General features: G+C 40.7%; 2 protein-coding genes across 4 annotated transcripts in view; both read left to right on the forward strand.

Annotated features, from left to right (window-relative positions):
- LOC133475473 (coronin-1C-A-like) overlaps positions 1-11,869 on the forward strand; it is a 32,250-nt gene extending 20,381 nt beyond the window's left edge. For both annotated transcript variants that reach the window (XM_061768368.1, XM_061768369.1), the window contains exons 3-11: positions 5,439-5,561; positions 6,288-6,417; positions 6,600-6,781; positions 6,861-6,980; positions 7,417-7,521; positions 7,605-7,750; positions 7,876-7,933; positions 8,009-8,239; positions 9,846-11,869. In XM_061768368.1, the coding sequence (XP_061624352.1) occupies positions 5,439-5,561; positions 6,288-6,417; positions 6,600-6,781; positions 6,861-6,980; positions 7,417-7,521; positions 7,605-7,750; positions 7,876-7,933; positions 8,009-8,239; positions 9,846-9,965 (1,215 nt within the window). In that variant the 3' untranslated portion in view covers positions 9,966-11,869. The remainder of the gene's footprint in view (positions 1-5,438; positions 5,562-6,287; positions 6,418-6,599; positions 6,782-6,860; positions 6,981-7,416; positions 7,522-7,604; positions 7,751-7,875; positions 7,934-8,008; positions 8,240-9,845) is intronic.
- A 1,382-nt stretch (positions 11,870-13,251) lies between these two features.
- tmem119a (transmembrane protein 119a) lies at positions 13,252-19,313 on the forward strand. 2 transcript variants are annotated; one of them, XM_061768370.1, is made up of 3 exons: positions 13,252-13,721; positions 13,817-13,847; positions 15,122-19,313. In XM_061768370.1, exons 1-3 carry the CDS (start codon positions 13,612-13,614, stop codon positions 15,884-15,886), a joined length of 906 nt encoding a protein of 301 aa, XP_061624354.1. In that variant the 5' UTR covers positions 13,252-13,611; the 3' UTR covers positions 15,887-19,313. The 2 variants fall into 2 exon arrangements, with proteins under 2 accessions (XP_061624354.1, XP_061624355.1); XM_061768371.1 differs by lacking the exon at positions 13,817-13,847 and having other exon boundaries at positions 13,604-13,721.
- The last annotated feature ends 258 nt before the right edge of the window (positions 19,314-19,571 follow it).

A 19,571-nucleotide genomic window follows, 5' to 3' on the forward strand; every position in this document is an offset into this window, starting at 1 on the left:
CATGTACGTATAGTATACGTTATAGCCCACGATTGCATCATTACTTGATATTTATTAATATGGCACGTTTGTTATAATTATGCTACAGATTTGTTTCTGCATTATAATCGTCTGAAAATCCCCTAGTTCACAATGAGACTACAGGGAGGCAATCAAATGTTTTTTTCATAACAAATGACTTGGCTTTTTTCAGATTAAAATATCAAAAACAAATGTTCTGCATTTTATTTGTCATACATGTCAGTTTTTTATAGCAACCGTAGATCATCTCTATTTCTGTCAGTACCTGGAGCTCTTGTTGCTATATTTCATCCCGATCATGTACATCTTTCCAATTCTATGATATGCCTTCTGCTACACCCAGTTTGTGTCCAGCACACGGATAGAGAGACATGTAAAGAGGAAATTTTCCATTGCACTGTACTGGACAGAATCTGCATTAAGAGAGACATGTTGTGTGAATCATACCTTAGGCTGCAAGAGGAGGAAATGTTGCAGGCCTTTTGTGTCAGTGAAAGGAATGTCCTGTCCTGCCTTAAGGGAATGCTGTTCCTCTTTTTTTTTGTTTGTTTTGGTTTTCACTGGTGTGTGTGTGTGTGAGAATCACCTTTATTTTCTGCTTTCCTACTGGTTGCTGTGCAACTGTTTTTTTCTCTATGTTTCAGATACTCTGTTATATACTGTATGCTGGTAGTGTGGTTATGAATGTTATGTAATCGTCTGCTGTATTTAGCTCCTTGATGTGGGTGTTTTCACACTGTTGAACTTTTAACACAAGCGTACTGAACTCATTTCTTTCCTAGATGGATTTCTTTTCTGTTCCTTCTCTTTCTTGCTGTCATTTTTTCTCCCCAGAACATTTTTTATTGATGTGCTCTGTACCACAGAGTTGGAATTTGAAAACCTCAAGTAACCATTCATGAACTTTTCAGGACAGTCAGAATACATTACCCTAATGAAGACTGCTCCCAGACAAAAAGTGTATTGTTCTTTTAGTGTTTAGGGAGAACCTGTGTCATCCAAGGTGATTTTATCATCATTTTTTATTTATTTTTTATTGACCAAAACACCCCTACAGAGTAGATGTTCCAAACGCGTCTTGGCCAATGTAGTTTCTAGATCAGGCAAGGGCCGGTAGCAACCTGGGGGCCACATGCGCCCTTTGAGAGTGTTGTTGCTCCGTACTTGTCCCCCTTCCACTCGTCTTTGTGCGCAGCAAAGAGAAATTCATTTAACCTACTACTCTAACTTTAACCTACTCTAGAACTGTAATGAGACCACCTCGTTCAGGACTCCTCAGACCAGTTGATCTGGTGCGCAGCAGTTAGTTTCCTGTGTACACACCTGTCCAACTGAACTAAAGCAAAGGGGGAAATTAAAAAAGAGCGCTCATATGGAAGCACCCTTAGTGGTTGTTTTGAGTTAAACTGTTAAAACCGGCCATGTGGGAAAAAAAATTGTGATCATACTCATATATATGCTTTTCACTGAGTATTCTCAAAGTATTGAGCAAAGATGAACATATGTTCTCAACACACTGTGGAATTCTTTGTGTATGGTTGTACCCAAACACCACTAATGCCTCAAAGTGTGTTATATTTGACACCGTAGCTGCCCCTCTGCTCTCATTTGTCATAACCTGTACCAGGGCTGCCTGAAGCCCAAGTGTGGAATTTGAAAAAGGCATGAGTCTAGCCGAACTGTCGGTCTGCTCCTCTCTGCCCAGGTTAATCATTCTGTAGTGGCTCGACTGTTCTACGAGTCAACCATATTTAATATTCTATGTAGCTGTGCGATTTATTTTGTCTGAATTGTCAGGAGGATTGACAACGATTGATGTAATTTGGTTTACATTCTGCTCAAATATGTAAAGGAGATATGTCTGTGTCTAAGCAGAATCAGTCGAATACCTCCCCCCCATTGTGGAGCATTGGAGCTTGGGACAGATAAATTTTGATTACATTCTGGCACTGATTCACATGAAATTGTAGATACAGGTTTTTTTCATGCATAATTTAGTAAAGCCAAATTCTCAACAGATTGTCATCTTCATTTGTTTTGCATAGGAAGCTATTTTGACGTGCGTTACCAGCATATGAAATGCACATTACTGCCACCTACTGGAGTGGATCAACAGTGGAACAATGGACAGCAACCTACAACTAATCACTCCAATCACCAGGCCATTTTAATAATATTATCACCACACACAAAAAAATAGAACTTCATTCTGCTGAAAGTGTCCAAGCTGTATCCATAAATGAAGAGTCTTGCAAATGGTTGGCCCCGAGAGATGGACGGATGTGTGTAGCGTGACAAGCAGGTTAAAGTGTGCACATCTTTGATTGGGACAGGTCTCTACCCAGACTATGCAAGAATACATCGTACCTAACTAAATAAGGGACAGTAGAGCTATCTCATAATGGTAATTAATTGAATATGAAGGCACAGAACCTTTTTATAGGTAGCACAGTCGTAGTTTGCTTTTTCTACTCTCTCGGATTCAGGGTAGATTCCAAGGTAAAACTGAGACATAGATCTTGTCGGGAAAAAACACAAATGTTTCCCCATATACTACACGCAACACTCAGTTTCACACACTCTCGACTTTGATCACTACAGTTGGAGTTGGAGAATGTGCCACACCCGAACTGTGTCCATCAGGTGACCTGTATGGTTACAAGAGTTAATCATCATGCTTGGTCAAGTCATGCTGTGACATATTTGCAGCCATTATGGGACTGTATGAAATCAGATGCTTGTCAGTACTCTAGCAGTTACTTAAGCTGCATTGACACATGCGCTGCTCCCATGCACTTATCTAGAAAGTACCCAGAGGAGCAGCGTGCCTAGGATACCCTAATCAGTTGCACAGGACATTTAACAGACTTGACCCTCCCTTGTACAAAGTCCACATGCAATTGGTCTTGTGTAAATAGAGGAGTTGGTTGTTCACATAGTTTACAACAAACTGATAGCATAATACACCTTACATGGACTGTACTGTCCCTTCTTGCCCCAATGATTGTTGCCCATTGTTTACAAACAACTTGCGTAGCCTGAACAGAGGAAGTTAATAAATTAAGGAAATGGAAAAACGCCTCTCACATTTCTACAGGTGGTATGCACAGACTAGTGTCTCCATCACAGTTCCCCTTTGTCTCCTTTAGCCATTTGATTATTAGACTTTACGCCGATCTGATCGGTGTTATCGGTATCGGCCGATAATTAGCATTTTATGCTGATCGGCTTTCATGTCATTAGTCGCCGATCGATCAGCTCCGCACAAGACGTTTAACTCGGCGTCTTCGTTGCGTATGAATAAAAAAGCTAGGTTTTTTTAATACTTGTCACGTGTCTTGTTGCGCAGTACTGTAACTATCTGAGGGCCAATAAAGTTTCTTCAATCTTGTCGGTGTGGGACTATTTTTCAGGCAAACGACACGCAAGTTATTTGCAGTCTGTGCACAACTGAAGTACGTCATGGGGAACATCCTCTAAATGCTTCAACACAACAAATTTGATCGAGCGCCTGAAGAATGTACACGAGGAGGATGCCGCGTTCAAGCAACGTAGCAAGGGAGGGGGGGGGGGGGGAAATCAAACGGACTCTCACTCTGGACAATACCCGTCCATATAGCTGGGACAGTGAGAAAGTTAGAATAAACATGTCATTGACAGTATTAAAGTAATTTAATTGCAATAAAGTAATTAAATTACAGTAAGTTGGCACCCATTATATCTGTCATGTTGTAATGTTGATTTGACCTAAACTTATGTCAGTGGTCTATCTTTGAAGTCCCCCTAGAGGTCATTGATGTTTTAACATTTGTCTAAAATGCAAGAGAATAATTTGAGCTGTGACGGCTCCAGCACACCCGTGACCCTTGTGAGGATAAGCTGTACAGAAAATGGATGGATGGATGGATACAGTATACAGTACATATAAGTAAGTGTATATACAATAAATGAACAAGACGCATTGCTCCATCTTGTGATCGGATCGGTTATTGTTTTTTTTAAAACTTGCTGATCGGTGATCAGCCCCAAAAATCCTGATCGTGTAAAGCCTATTGATTATAGACTCACTGTTACCGCGTAATGTTGTGGCTCATATTGTACACTCGCTCTATTTCATGAAGTAGGTGTTGTATTTGTACATAATAGGATGAGCTGCCAAGAAACATCAGCATGCACGTAGGAGCTCAAGGTGTATGGTATTTGATGTAAACAGATATAAGTTGGAGTCACTCAGATGTACTGTTTTGTTAAAGAGCCAGCCTGTACAGACTGTTCCATTTGTTACATGGGTGCAGCTTTGAATCCCTAACACATTCACTGCCATTGACTGCTTCAGAAGTCAAATATCCATGTTAAGTGTGAGGGCTGGCACTGAATGGCTTTTAAAAACTGAATTTTGTTTGCAGTGCACTGCATATCTGAATGTAACGATATGGATGTTTTATAAATAAATGCTACTTCATAGTGTAAATTGTTTGAATAACCATTCCCCAATACAAGTTGCGTTCTTGTTTATCGCAAATGCTCATGGTCATTAAGGAATGTACTTTTGCATGATATAGTAGTAGCTCTGTGTAGATTGTGTTGCATTGTAGCATCGCAGCCTATTGTGTTTGCATGAAGTCTCGGCGCCCTTTGCACAATGGTCATTGCACCGGACTATTGCTATATTAGTCATTCAAACTGCTTTAAGTGCTAGAGGACTCTGCATCTTTTTGCAGATTATTTATACCGGGATTACCAGATAACTAGCAACCCTTTATTGCTCGGTGACTCTTTTTGTCAATGTCTTTATGTCTCCAAAGTGTTCTCTTGTCAATTGAGTGTCTGTTGTCGTACTAGAGCGGCTCCAACACAAATTCCTTGTGTTTTTTTTTTTAGACATACTTGGCAAATAAAGATGATTCTGATACATTAACAATTACAGGAGATATGTTGGAAGACATTTTGGGCAGCTTGGCCAGGTTGTAAAAATGTTCAATTCCTAGCTCCCCTTGTCTGTTAAGTCAAAGAGCTCTTGGACAAAACACTGAGACCTGAGTTGCCCTTGATGAACTGGCCAGTGTGTGCATGTGGATGAGATGTAACATTGTAAAGCAGTCTGAATATCATTGTTTTTTAATTTATTTTTTATTTCGGTAGGATTGTTTATATCTTGTTTGTGTAGCAATGTACAATTGGTAATGAAAATAGTCATGCTGTACTGTTCTTGTCTGTTTGGATAGCTGAAGGGAAAGCTGCCGCTTCCCTCAGTTCACTGGTCGTTTTCTTCTCACGTTCCGCCACGATGAGAGAACCTTTTGAACACCCTTTCTTTTTCTTTTTTTTTTTTTTTTGTTAATATTTATTTCAAAACATGCTCAATCATAATGGGAGACCTAGAAGTAGACTGACTTTATCACCCCTTGTCTTTACAGACGGGACGCATCGACAAAGCCTACCCAACGGTTTGCGGTCACACTGGTCCAGTGTTAGATATTGACTGGTGCCCACACAATGATCAGGTCATCGCCAGCAGTTCCGAGGACTGCTCAGTGATGGTAAGTTCTGCTTGTATATTTACCTTAGGAACGGCAACACGCACTGTTTTGCCAACAAGTGCCAAGAAATTCCATGCTTTTATTGCGAAAGACAGGCCTGTTGTAACTCATACTTGGGTGTGGACCTCACCCCTTGGATTAGATAAGACCCAGAAATGTTTTATAGAAATCAAGAGTGGGGGAGATTATTTAGCTATGTTTTTCAGTTGAGGTCATTAGCTTTTTTAAGATGATAGCTGTTCTTTTCTCCATATGTCCTTATTTGTCCAGGAGATGGCAGAAGCAGCTGTACAACACGTTTTGAAATGTATGTTAAATTGTTGAGCCTGCTCTATGGTTGTTGCACTATGTTTCTTTTGTTAGCCTCTATAGGCTATCATAAGCGTTGTTTTTAAGAGCCAGGGTATCGGAATCTATTTTGGCATTTTTACCAAATTACCCCAGTTTATTTGACACTACTACCACTAGGTCACGCATACCTAAAGTTGTGTAATATTCTGCCCTTCATACTACACTAGAACTACTGCAAATTCAGTCAGACGCCATCTTGGTCGCTGCTCCCCTCTTGTGGTTGTTTTTATAATCAATTTAACAACGTTCTTCATGCAGTACTGCAGCCAGTATTAACAATTAGCTGTTTTAGATTATATCAAATAAAGGACACTCCAGAGACTCAGATTAGCTTTGCTGGAGTTCGTTTTAGCTGAAGCTTTCGATCTTTTGCAGGTGTGGCAAATTCCTGAGAATGGCCTTGTCACTCCCATGTCGGAGCCAGCTGTGGAACTAAAGGGTCACTCCAAGCGAGTGGGCGTAATCACATGGCACCCTACAGCTCGCAATGTTCTTCTCAGTGCAGGTGAGAGCAAGTGGCGTCTGCTGGTAAAATAATTGAAAACGTGCCTAAATTCTACATGCCGATGATAACGCTGAAGGTCTCTGAGCTGTAATATGTTGTCTTGGCAAAGTAATATCATGATGGGCTGTAAAAAGAGACTGTTGGTTACATACCTGCTAAATTACTACTTCACCTGCTGTCAGGTTGTGACAACGTGATCATGATCTGGAACGTGGGCACAGGCGAGGCCTTGATCACCTTGGAAGACATGCATTCTGATATGATTTACAGCGTTTGCTGGAACCGCGATGGCAGTCTCATCTGCACTGCCTGCAAGGACAAGTTTGTCCGTGTTATTGACCCCCGCAAGGGAGAAATTGTTGCTGTAAGAGAAAAGGGGGAGGGGCACATTTTGAAAGAGGAACAATTTTCTTGAAATGGCACATAACCGATTTTTTTTACAGGAGAAAGAAAAGGCACATGATGGCGCTCGCCCCATGAGGGCTATTTTTCTGAAGGATGGCAAAGTCCTCACCACTGGTTTCAACCGTAGGAGTGAGAGACAGATCGCCCTCTGGGACACGGTACGATGTTTGATTTGCCCGGCTGTAAATATTTACTCACTCGGTCATCAGAAACTTGAGGTGCACCTGTATAGTAATCACTGAGAGGCATTATAGCCATTAAAAGGAAAATATGCTTGAGTTAACACGGTCACTGTTAATACTGTCTGCTCATTGTTTGTATTTTGCAATAGCTAATAATTTGTTTACCTGTTAAAATACCTCTTTGTGATACAGAGCAGGCACACCACTACAGACTTGTTCATGTCAAAGTTGAGCATTTTCCTCTCAGCATATTTGAATGCGAAGGTATAGCTAGTTTAACCCATTCTTCACCACCATCCTACAAGTCAGTCAAGTCTGCTTTTTGGTCAATTTACCAGTCAACTGTCACGCTTTTTCTTTATTCCTTGCCTTTCATATAGAACCTGTAATGATGTGCATATATTATTTCCAGCAAAACATGGCAGAGTGCATGAGTATGATTTGCATGGATGCCAGCAATGGAGTGCTCTTGCCCTTCTATGACCCCGACACCAACATTGTTTACTTTTGCGGGAAGGTATGATCGAAGCTTTCTACACATTCAGACCAGTCCTCTTGCAAATCTGAACTGTATTCTTTTTTTTTTTTTGTGTCTGACAGGGTGACAGCAGTATCCGCTACTTTGAAGTAACAGACGAGGATCCATATGTTCACTACCTTAGCACCTATGTCACCAAGGAGTCTCAGAGGGGCATGGGCTGCATGCCAAAGCGTGGCCTTGATGTCAACAAGTGTGAAATTGCAAGGTAAGGCCTTAGTGGAATTTTTACCCTCACCAGTAGAGGGCAGAATCTGGCCACAAAACTGTCATTTGCGGCTTTTTGTTCAAGGCCCTGAACTCTGGGTAATTGTTAACGCTGTTCTTTACCAGGTACTATAAACTGCTTGAAAGGAAGTGTGAGCCTATTGTGATGACTGTACCGAGAAAGGTGAGTGTTCATCCGTACCAGACATTTGACACTCAGCCATGCACACTAACTAACACACTGACTCTCTGCTGTCAGTCTGACCTGTTTCAGGATGACTTGTACCCTGACACAGCTGGGCCGGACTCAGCCCTGGAGGCTGAGGAGTGGTTTGAAGGCAGGAATGGTGACCCTATCTTAGTCTCCCTCAAAAATGGCTATGTTCAAGCCAAGAACCGGGAATTCAAGGTTGTCAAAAAGAACCTTTTAGACGCCAAGGTGACCAAGAACACCGAAAACTCAACCCCGGCCTCCCAGAATACACCACTCGTGAGTATTGCCGCATTACAATTACGTGCATTGTCATTTGCAAACCGCATACTTCTTTTGCAACAAGTTATTTAATTTGGAAGGGCATCAAATTCGAAGAATACTTAGCACTGCTTCTCATCACAAGAAGGTTTACCTTGTGCTCTGCATTTCAATCTTGGCTCTGGCCTTTTCGTGTAGAGTTTTGTATACTTCCTGCCACAGTCCAAAAATAATAACAATTGTTGTGAAAGGGACTGTGAGCTGATGTCGGTAAATAAGTCAAAATATTAGAGACCTCTAAATATAATAGTTCCACACCATTGCAAACCACAACCCTAATAATAAACTGTTAAATTAGTACCTTTTTGACAGTGGAACCAGAAATGATTTTGTCAGTAAAGTTAGACATTTTTATTCAGCTCTTGCATTAAATCTCTTTAGATTGTTAGTATATGTTACAATCTTTGATAACAATAGTGGGTTTAGTTAAATCACTGCAAATCATGATTTCTCTCCAGAAATGACTCATGTGACTAGTATATTGTCAAGATATACAGTGGGTACGGAAATTATTCAGACCCCCCCCCCCCCTTAAATTTCTCACTCTTTGCTATATTGCAGCCATTTTCTAAAATCACTTAAGTAAATTTTTTCCCTCATTAAAATACACACAGCACCCCATATTGACAGAAAAAAACGGAATTGTTGACATTTTTGCAGATTTATTAAAAAAGAAAAACTGCAATATCACATAGCCCTAAGTATTCAGACCCTTTGCTGTGACACTCATATATTTAACTCAGGTGCCGTCCATTTCTTCTGATTATCCTTGTGGTTCTACACTTTCATTGGAGTCCAGCTGTGTTTATTATACTGATTGGACTTGATAAGGAAAGTCACACCCCTGTCTATATCAGACCTTACAGCTCACAGTGCATGTCAGAGCAAATGAGAATCATGAGGTCAAAGGAATTGCCTGAAGAGCTGAGAGACAGAATTGTGGCAAGGCACAGATCTGGCCAAGGCTAAAGAAAAAAATTATGCTGCGCTTCAAGTTCCTCTTCATCATGCTGTTCCCATTTTGATGCCACCAGACCGAGATGACATCTAATTACATTGCAAGGTTTCAAAGAGTTGGACTGGTCAAATTGAAGTTCACCTGTAACGATTCTAGAGCATTTCAGGTTCATTCTAAGTCTGCGTAACTTTTTGTGAGTAGTGTATTTCTATTACTACTCTCTATCTAACCAATGAACGGAGCGGTCTGCCGCTGGCTCTCAACCACAACACAGCCACCCACGAGGACCCGGCCCATGTGCCTGCCTGTAATTGCAACCACTTTGCTTCAGTGCCACTTACTGCCAAGTACCAGGCACACTTGGCACACTTGTATTACACTGTGTATTAAGCCGCCACAAGGATAATGTAACATTTTGCCCCATTTTGAAATGTTTTGATTTCGAAGAGATTCAAATGAACAATCCGCCCTCCTCACTTGGGTTCATAGTGATTATTTGGTAGACTAACATACGTGTTAATGTTAGCTTGTCTGGACACGTTATGCTCACGTGGTTTTCTTTTCACTGCATATTTCAAACAAATATCTATGTTTTTGTACCCACAGAAATCCGATGGCAAGCTGGAAGAGATCTTGAAAGAAATCAGATCCCTCAAAGAGCTGGTCAGCAGTCAGGAGAAGCGACTGGTCACACTTGAAGAGCAAATGTCCAAAATTGCTATTTAGGGACTCTTTGCCAGACCTGCGACAATTCACCACATTCCTTCCGTTGGCTGGGAGGAGGACGCTAACAGTCGCTTACGCCAGTGACAGTCTTCCCCGTCTGAGGCCTGCCAAAGTAATCATCCCTAGCAACATTCCAGATGAACTTTTCCTAGTCAGCCCCAAACCGTCTGCATAACACAGTTGGAATAAGAACAACTTTCGCAGGAAGTGTTCTTCCTTTTTTGGGGTAACAAAAGAACTGTTTCCCTTTCATTCTGTGGCAGTGTCTTTTTATTTTGTTGACGTGTATAACATGTCTTACACTATCCTTTCCATGTTGTATTTTATTTTATTTTTTTTGACAAAAGGGCCAAATAATTTCCAATATGAGCATTCACTTCTGTTCCCTTTTTTTACTGTTCTATTGCCATATTCCAACATTGTAATTTGGGCAAATTGGACAATTTTCTTTCACGTTATGTTCACTCAGTTGACTTTCTTGATGATTGAGGTTTCACAAATCAGCATCTACCTATTTTCTGTGTTCTTACCTCCTTCCATCATTCTTACGCTCACGCACATGCATCCGTGTGCTTGCTGCGGTAAAGAAAAGTAAACTCGGTTGATCTTTCTTTTAAAGTGAGCCCCTCAGAAATGACCAATTTTTCAATATGTAGAACTCTCCTTTGAATCTGGGAGATGTTCAGGCACATTCCACTCACAACTACCGTCAGGTGTCATAGGATTATTGGTTGCCTTCAATAGATTATTTCCAACAATCAAGAAAAACAGGTCAACACAATTGGTGATCAAATTGGAAGGTTCCGACGGAAAACTGATTAAGATGGATTTAAAACAAAAAAACGATTGTGTGCCTCATGTTTTTGGCCTTCTCAATGTCTTGTCAGCTTGGACATTCCTTCTTTGCTTAATGGGGGTGGGTTATTTGAATATGTCTGGTTTTTGCTCCACTGTTTCTTTTTAGCCTATTTGTTGTTCCAGCAGTGCTTACGTCCCTCTTGGCGCTTCCACTTTTTTTTTTTTTTTTTTTTTTTTATAAACATTTTTTTTTGCGTTTTGTTTTTTCTCGTGTTTATGCAAGACCACTTTTCTTCATTTTTTTTTTAATGGTTAAAAGTGTCTGACATTCACTTTCAATATCTGTTGTCACTGTAAAGCCCTGCACGTGCCATATGGCACCAATGTACAAGTGTGTGTAGAAGAGTATTGCGTGGTTCAAGTCGTGTAGTAAAATGAAGATATGAAACCACTTGAGTGTGCCAAAACATGCAAGTTAAAACAGACTTTGTTCCTTTAGTAAATGTTCTAAAATCTGAAACATCCTGTAGTAACAGCAAGCAGCATTAAGGTGAGAATTTCAGAAGCCATTAAAAGCCATTTAAGAAAAGAAAATGTCAAACCATGCCAATATTGATGGATAGAATATAGTGGGACATGACAGAATATCTGTGGTGCTCTGCTTGTGCTGTTGGCACCTGAGCTAGCTAGGTTTAGCAATGTATTGTAAGACAACTAATCCAAAGGGACACTATAGGTTGGAAAATGTGCAGTCGAAAGATGTATGTTTGTGTCAAGTCTAACAAACGAGTGAAAGTTGGGTAAATGACCACTTTTTTTTATTTTTATTTTTTGTTCCCCCCTTTGTTTTTGTGGCTGTGCCGAAGAGGGAGTTTGTAGGGTTGGTGGGTTTTAAATGTTTCTCCTCATTTGTGTTTTCCGCACCTTGCCATAATGCAACAGCTGAAACCTCTGTTATACTGGAGTGTGTCTGAAAATCTAAGAAAAATCAACTGAAAATGAACCAGGTTGAAGCCTCATGTGGAGGTGTGCGCAGCATTTTTGTGTATTTTTCTTGCTTCAAGTATCAAACATTGATTACAAAAATAAAGACTTTTTAAAATGGGCTTCTATTGAATGGTTAATTTGGTTAAATAGTTTTGTTGTTGTTGGGAAAACCCTGTTACTCTCCTTTCAACACTTCAGGTAATGAATCTTGGAAAAGGAAACTTTCATTTTTTTAATTGTTGATTCACAATACACAAGCAGAAGAATCCATCCTAGTACACCGGTAGGTAGCATTCTTTGAAACTAAATGGAAGTTTTTGGGGTTTTTTTCAATTCAAATGAAAGAAAAGCACTGCTATAGAATTAAAACAAAAGTCATTTGTTCATGTCATGAGTAGAAAAAAACGTAAATAAGAATTATAGTGGTGTTAAGTACTTTGCTAATGGCGTCCATGTTTCAGTATAAGGGATCTATGTCATTGTCTAGAGCCAACATGCTCAACCATTTCAATTACTTTGGTAATCAATTCCTTATGGGTTGGTCTTCTCAGCTACTCTGTTGTTAAAAAATGTTTATGACCATACATATGGAGGGAAATAATTTTTTTTATTCTTTGGGGATGCTGAAATAATGAAATTCTCAGTATTGTACACGTTTGTGTGGATGGAAATGGTTATATTGATGCTAATCATTACTTGAATTGTTAAACCCTACCAGACATCTTTGATTTATTACAATAAATATATTCGTTGTATTCCCCAGAGCGATACGTTGCTGGATTCAGTCATCCAATTCTCTTTGTGCACAACATGAGTCAGTTTTATTTACATTATCGAGTTGTCTTGTTCTTGACATTGTCCAAAAATTGAATTTTTATTATTTTCTCCCCCCCCCCCCCGCCCCCAGTTTAATTTGACATTGGAACCTAGTTGTTCTGTTAAACAAAACAAAAACAAAAAAACTGCAACAGCCAGAGTCAAAGCCTGTGGTTGTTTACAACTATGCATTTGGTGACACTTTCATGCAAAATTTAGAAGTGAATTTGCTGTAATAATCGTTACATGCTTTGACACAATCTCATGCTAGTTACATGTTAAGTTGAAACTTTTACTAAATTGCCACCTCACGCTCTGACCAGCCTTTACCACCTTATATTAAGTAAGAAATGCCCCAAATACATGCTTCTTATGTTGCGATAAGTGCTTTCTTTCCTCAAGCCTTTTCATTTTTTTTTCCTGCTGGCTCTGTACACGTGTTTTGGGACGAGAAAACTCGCTTTCTCCCTGTACTGGTCATGTACGTTCTGCACAGACAGGCTGTAATCAAGGGCACGTAATTAGAGAGGCGCTGAAGATTTGGGAGTCACCCCACCGTGGACAGAAATACCCTAAAACATGGGCCTCGTGTACCAAATGCAACGTGGTCAATGTAAGCTGAAGCATCGTCAGCTCATCTATTAGTTAGTTTCATGAATGAGTCCATGTAGAGCAGCTGGTACACAATGCTTTTTAATTACACTTGAGTCTATAAGCTCTATTTAAGATTAGTGTTGTCTTTTGTATGTGCAGAAATACTATTTTCTACATACTTTTCCTTCTATCATAGTCAGGGGGGTGGGGGGCCCAGTGAAACGATATAACTTCAATGCTGCAAATTGAAAAGGTGATTTTCTAGGGCACCTGTCAGTGATGGGCCCTTAGAATCATTATCATTTTTGTCATCCTTACGGCGCCCCTGCGTCTCAATCATGTCATGAAGTCGAGGAGGAGAAAATGAGGGAGGAGAAGCTGAAAATGGAGGGACGGACATCACTTTCCAGGGAGCGGTTAAAAAAAATCTTTCAGTATAACAGGGACGGGAATGCTCGGAAACTCTCCGCCTCTTGTCCTCCACTTTCGTGTTGGATTTTTGTCCTCCGCTCCATCCTCAACTCGCTGTGCTCCCGCTCACAACATTTACCAGGATAACCTGTAAGTATGCACTCATACTTAGATTATTTTCAAGTTTGAGTTGGATGGAGCATGTGTTTTCCACAGTGACCTGACTTGAACTTTCTGTGATCAAGTTTGATACTATTTTTGCAACTAGCCTTCCAGGTAAGTCCTATATCTAAACACATTTACCACAAATCTATCTGCTATACCAGATATTCTTTTTGTTTCTGTTTTGTATCCCATATACCTTTTCATGCTTATATTTCTGTATTTGATATTACAATTATTTTTCATTAAGATTTAGTTTTTTAAAGCTAAACTGTTGCAAAGTCATCTAAGCAAAATGAGTACCAAATATGAGTTTAAGCCACTTGTTGATTTTATGGTCTTATGTGAGTATATTTTAAAACCCTACTATGACCCCACAGAGTGACTGTATGGTCTGGCGTGACACCCAATTATATCCAAATAACCATAATGTAAATGATATGAATTGCATTTGATTGATTCAATGCTTGATTCTAGTCTATATGTACTGTATCTCACTGCGAGGTTGTATGTGAACCCACCATGAATGGAATTATGGTCCTAATTATGGGGATTGAAGGGGTAGAGCAGTCCTTGAGCTGAACATCCATCTGGCTGAGTGTGTCTAATATGTGACCACACATGGCGGCCCATTTACGCTGAGCTGTGTCAGTAAGAGGCGCTGCATCTTTATTTTAGCCCAAAAGCTGTCATTACTCCCTCTCCTCTCAAAACGTTCGCAGGTGGACAAGATTCACATTTTCTCTGCAGCACTTCACCGTGACAGAGAGAGCGCGAGCTAGAAAAGTCCAATTTGCAAATAATATTTAGATGGGAGATTTTTTTTTTTTTTTTTTTCTCTCAGCAAGTGAACATATTTCTCCGTGTGCACCAGGCCACAGCAGCTGGTGCCCAGTGTAAATATAGAGGCCGCAGCCACTGGTGTCCCACGCCTCTGCGCACAATCGGGACTATAACTTCCTGCTGGCTTTAGTGTGGTGGATGGGCGGCTTCTCCCTCCTCTCCAAATTATAAGGCCCGGAGCACCAAACTGACTGTCTCCACCCCAAATAAGTAATGGCTCTGCTGCCTGCTAAAATAGATCTGCTGCAGGATGGAAAGTTGAAGAAAACCTGAATCAAGGTGGAAACTTGTATTTAAGATTACAGATTGAGACTGGCTTGTTGGTTCAGGAGGACCCACCAAGGCGTCACAAAATAAGTTTTAGCTGCTGCGTGATGAGTTTCAATGAAACACTGTGTTCAAGAAGGTGCCTTCCTGACCTTCCTAACAACCAGCTAGCAGTACAGCCTTTGTATTCTTTTGCGCTTAATCACAAAAAGCAACAATGTGGCTAACGTCTAAGCGATTCACCAATTTGTATGTTACCCAATTTGTTGTGGTTGCAGGATTTTGCAGAAAAGATGACAGCCCGCTTGTTTTTCCACATGGCCTGCGTGAGCCTGCTGTCGCTGTGCTGCGGCGTGGCGCGTGGCACGCCGATGTTCTACAACATCTCCATGGATGGTAGCGGCGACGACGGGCTGGAGTTCCTCTTCCCCAAGTCCTTCTCCACCCGCGAACCGGTTCAAGTCAGCGCCGCCACCCGTGTTCCCGAGGCTTCCGACACCCCCACCCTCACCAACACCATCACCACTACCATCATCCGTCTGAAGGACTTCGTACTGACCCGAGTGGTGGACTTCCTGGAGGAGAACCTTCTCATCATCATCGTGGTCACCTCGCTTCTCATCGTCATGGTCTTCATCATCTGCTGCGCCTCCGCCATGAGTCAGAAGCGCAAACTGGAGGCCTACAAGGTCCCTCCTCAACCTTCCAAGAAATATGCAGCGAATAAAACCGGCGGACAGAGAGGTTCCGACGAGTTCCAGGAGAGGCCGTACGCCGTGGACCACGTCAAGAGGGTCCAGACGCAGAGTGGCGCCTCCTCGCCCAAGAACCTGCGCGTGCCCTCCAAAGCTCTGATCGGAGAGAGGGGCAGGGACGTCAGGTCGTCGCCCCGCCAGGATGTGCGCAAGGTCAGGGAGGCGGAGGAAGTGGAGAAGCGGCGAGAGGAGCCCAAACACAAAGAGCAGACGAAGCGCAGGGAGGAGGTGCAGCACACCTCCGCTGCGCCCGTGTGCACCTGCCATCTGAAGAAGAGCCACCACTAGACTGGCCTCACGCTACACAACAGCCAATTACGCAAAGCTGCTTGAGCATTTACTCCAGCTTAGGTCCACGTACTAGTACACGCTTTGTCGTCACTAGTAATACAATTCAACACACAAATAGAACGACTAGGGTGCACTAGTGGAACGACTACATGTTCCTCGTGGAGCAAATCTGCATGCTAGTTAACTTGTACGCTACTACTACTACTAGTGACAGTAAAATTCTATTTAACATCTGGCACTTCACTAGTTGGACTAGCAGCTTGCAGATTGTCAACTAGTGCACAATTTCTCCTCACAAGTATCATTTAGTTGTCCTACTAGAATGTCCTATTAGTGTAGAAATGACAAAGTAGTTCATATATATATTTTTTTGTTTTACTAGTAAGACCCAACTATTCTACTAGTGTGCCATGGTTGTTCTAATAAAGTAGTATGCTGAAATTTACTAGTGAGGACTAGGAGCATACTATTACATGGCCCCTAAACTGGATCTCAAATAAATGCTCAAACGGCTTTCAGTATACGAAGGTAGAATTGTAACAAAAATATTACTAGAAAGACAGTCATTCTACTAGTACGCCCAAGTCGTTCTAATAATGTGCTGAATTGTTTTACTAGTAAGAATAAAGAGCATACTAGTACCTTAAATGACCTTAAAAACCCTGTAAAGTGAACTGAGAGATTTGTTTCTCCAAACCCAATTCCAATGAAGTTGGGATGTTGTGTTAAACCTAAATAAAAACAGAAGACAATGATTTGCAAATCATGTTCAACGTATAGTCAATCGAATACACTACAAAGACAAGATATTTTATGTTCAAACTGATCAACTTTATTGTTTTTAGCAAATAATCATTACCTTAGAATTTTATGACTGCAACATGTTCCAAAAAAGCTGGGACAGGTGGCAAAAAAGAGTGAGAGAGTTGAGGAATGCTTCTCAAACACCTGTTTGGAACATCCCACAGGTGAACGGGCTAATTGGGAACAGGTGGGTGCCATGATTGGGTATAAAAAGGAGCTTCCCTGAATTGCTCAGTCATTCACAAGCAAAGATGGGGCGAGGTTCACCTCTTTGTGAACAAGTGCGTGAGAAAATAGTCAAACAGTTTAAGGACAATCTTCCTGAACGTACAATTGCAAGGAATTTAGGGATTTCATCAAGGCCGAAAACCAACATTGAATGCCCGTGACCTTCAATCCCTCAGGCGGCTCTGCATCAAAAACCGACATCAACACTTCAGAAAACCAATGTCAATAAATTCAGTTCGGTGCTACATCTGTAAGTGCAACTTGAAACTCTACTATGCAAAGCAAAAGCCATTTATCAACAACACCCAGAAACGCCGCCGGCTTCCCTGGGCCCGAGCTCATCTAAGATGGACTGATGCAAAGTGGAAAAGTGTTCTGTGGTCCGACGAGTCCACATTTCAAATTGTTTTTGGAAATTGTGGACGGCGTGTCCTCCCGGCCAAAGAGGAAAAGAACCATCCGGACTGTTGTGGACGTAAAGTTCAAAAGCCAGCATCTGTGATGGTATGGGGCTGTGTTAGTGCCAATGGCATGGGTAACTTACACATCTGTGAAGGCACCATTAATGCTGAAAGGTACATACAGGTTTTGGAGAAACATATGCTGCCATCCAAGCAAAGTCTTTTTCATGGATGCCCCTGCTTATTTCAGCAAGACAATGCCAAACCACATTCTGCACGTGTTACAACAGCGTGGCTTCGTAGTAAAAGAGTGCGGGTACGAGACTGGCCTGCCTGCAGTCCAGACCGGTCTCCCATTGAAAATGTGTGGCGCATTATGAAGCGTAAAATACGACGAGAGACCCCGGGCTGTCGAACAGCTGAAGCTGTACATCAAGCAAGAATGGGAAAGAATTCCACCTACAAAGCTTCAACAATTAGTGTCCTCAGTTCCCAAACGTTTATTGAATGTTGTTCAAAGAAAAGGTGATATAACACAGTGGTAAACATGACCCTTGCCAGCTTTTTTGGAACGTGTGGCAGCCATAAAATTCCAAGTTCATGATTATTTGCTAAAAACAATAAAGTTGATCAGTTTGAACATTAAATATCTTGTCTTTGTAGTGTATTCAATTAAATATAGGTGGAACATGATTTGCAAAGCATTGTATTCAGTTTTTATTTATGTTTAACACAACGTCCCAACTTCATTGGAATTGGGGTTGTATATACTGTGTACAAAGACTGAGAACTACAGTATGTAGTATTAAATAGTGGAGGTCTCACGTCGAACGGTTGTTTCACCAATTCAGCTTTCCTGATTTTTTTCAGTGCCTAGTAGCGTAATTTGGAGTCCCTCTCATCACACGTTGTGATATATTCCAGCCATCGGAAGCTTTCGGAGGATGATATATATATTCGCAGCTCAAGCATGTAGGTATGTTTTGGAGCCATAAAAAAAAAATGTGCTTGCTGAAGTGGCGCTTACTTTTCAGTGGGGCGAGGTTTCACGCATTCAGCAGACATGCCCGCAACGTTTGTGAGCAGAGATAATGGCTTAATTTTTGTTTCATGATTTTTAAACCTCATTTTACACACTCACCGATTTTTTTTTTTTTTTTTCATCATTCAAATTTCTCTTCGATTGTGTTTGAAATTTATAAGCCATGTTTATTTTCACTTTACAGGGACTTTAAGCTGTATGATATCGAGGCTATCGAATAAATGCAAAAAACAACTTCAAAACGGAATTGAATTACATTAGAAAAATACACTCCCTGGCCACAATATTAGGTACACCTATATATTACCAATAAGACTTGGTTTTATCTTTTAATCTGGTGCCTCAAACTCACACATTACATGACATTAGACAGACCAACACTATGTTCGTAAAGACTGAAATGTGGATACAGCTCTCGTTAAATTATGTAGGTGTACCTCATGTTGTGGATGGTGAATGTAAATAGTAACTATGTACTTTATGTCGGGGGGGGGGAAAAAAAGTACCATTAGGCTATAAGCATAGTTGATGTGCAGTTGATGGCACAAAAAGAAATAATACAAAATTCAAGCTATGCCTTAGCAATGCTGTGTGTCATTTTGGAGTATAAATAATTTTTTTTTTTTAAGTAATAATATATACACTCTGTATACAAGTGGTTGTTATAATATGTTTGCGTGATATAAATGCCAAAATAGTGTTTAAGTCTAAACACATGCCTGCCAAGACAGAGGAATCTCCTCATAATGTCCTGCTGTAAATGCTATCAAGACAATTCTGCTTGAGAGTGAATTAGTTGGTGCTGCGAGTTGCCATCAAACATCATGTCTTGATTACATTCCAAAACATTTCTTTACAGACATTTGCATTACACATTCAATATGTATTTGTTCGTTCTTTGCCAATAATATTTGCATTTATCTTATTTTCCCCTGCAAACTCTTTGTACCCCCCCCCCCCCCCCCGCCCCCCCCAAAAATAAATAAATAAATAAAAATACAACTTGTTACTTGAGATTAATTTCACCAAGCTAAATGTTATATGTTGTTTAGACTACAAAAGAAAATGTTAATGCTCGTTGCCAAAAATGACAATTGCATTTTGGAAATTTGCTTTTGGCTTTTTTCGTGTGTAAACCTTTTATTATTGATTCGTGTTGGCTTCTTTATGTATACAGTCAATTATCTAAGTAAGACTATTAGATAAT

This window comes from Phyllopteryx taeniolatus, chromosome 3 (assembly GCF_024500385.1).
Source record: "Phyllopteryx taeniolatus isolate TA_2022b chromosome 3, UOR_Ptae_1.2, whole genome shotgun sequence".
Taxonomy (NCBI): domain Eukaryota; kingdom Metazoa; phylum Chordata; class Actinopteri; order Syngnathiformes; family Syngnathidae; genus Phyllopteryx; species Phyllopteryx taeniolatus.

Coding starts and splice junctions, on each gene's coding strand:
- tmem119a (XM_061768370.1), top strand. CDS start 13,612: ATGCTCGGAAACTCTCCGCCTCTTGTCCTCCACTTTCGTGTTGGATTT. Junction 13,722..13,816: donor AACATTTACCAGGATAACCT/GTAAGTATGCAC, acceptor TCTGTGATCAAG/TTTGATACTATTTTTGCAAC. Junction 13,848..15,121: donor TTTTGCAACTAGCCTTCCAG/GTAAGTCCTATA, acceptor TTGTGGTTGCAG/GATTTTGCAGAAAAGATGAC.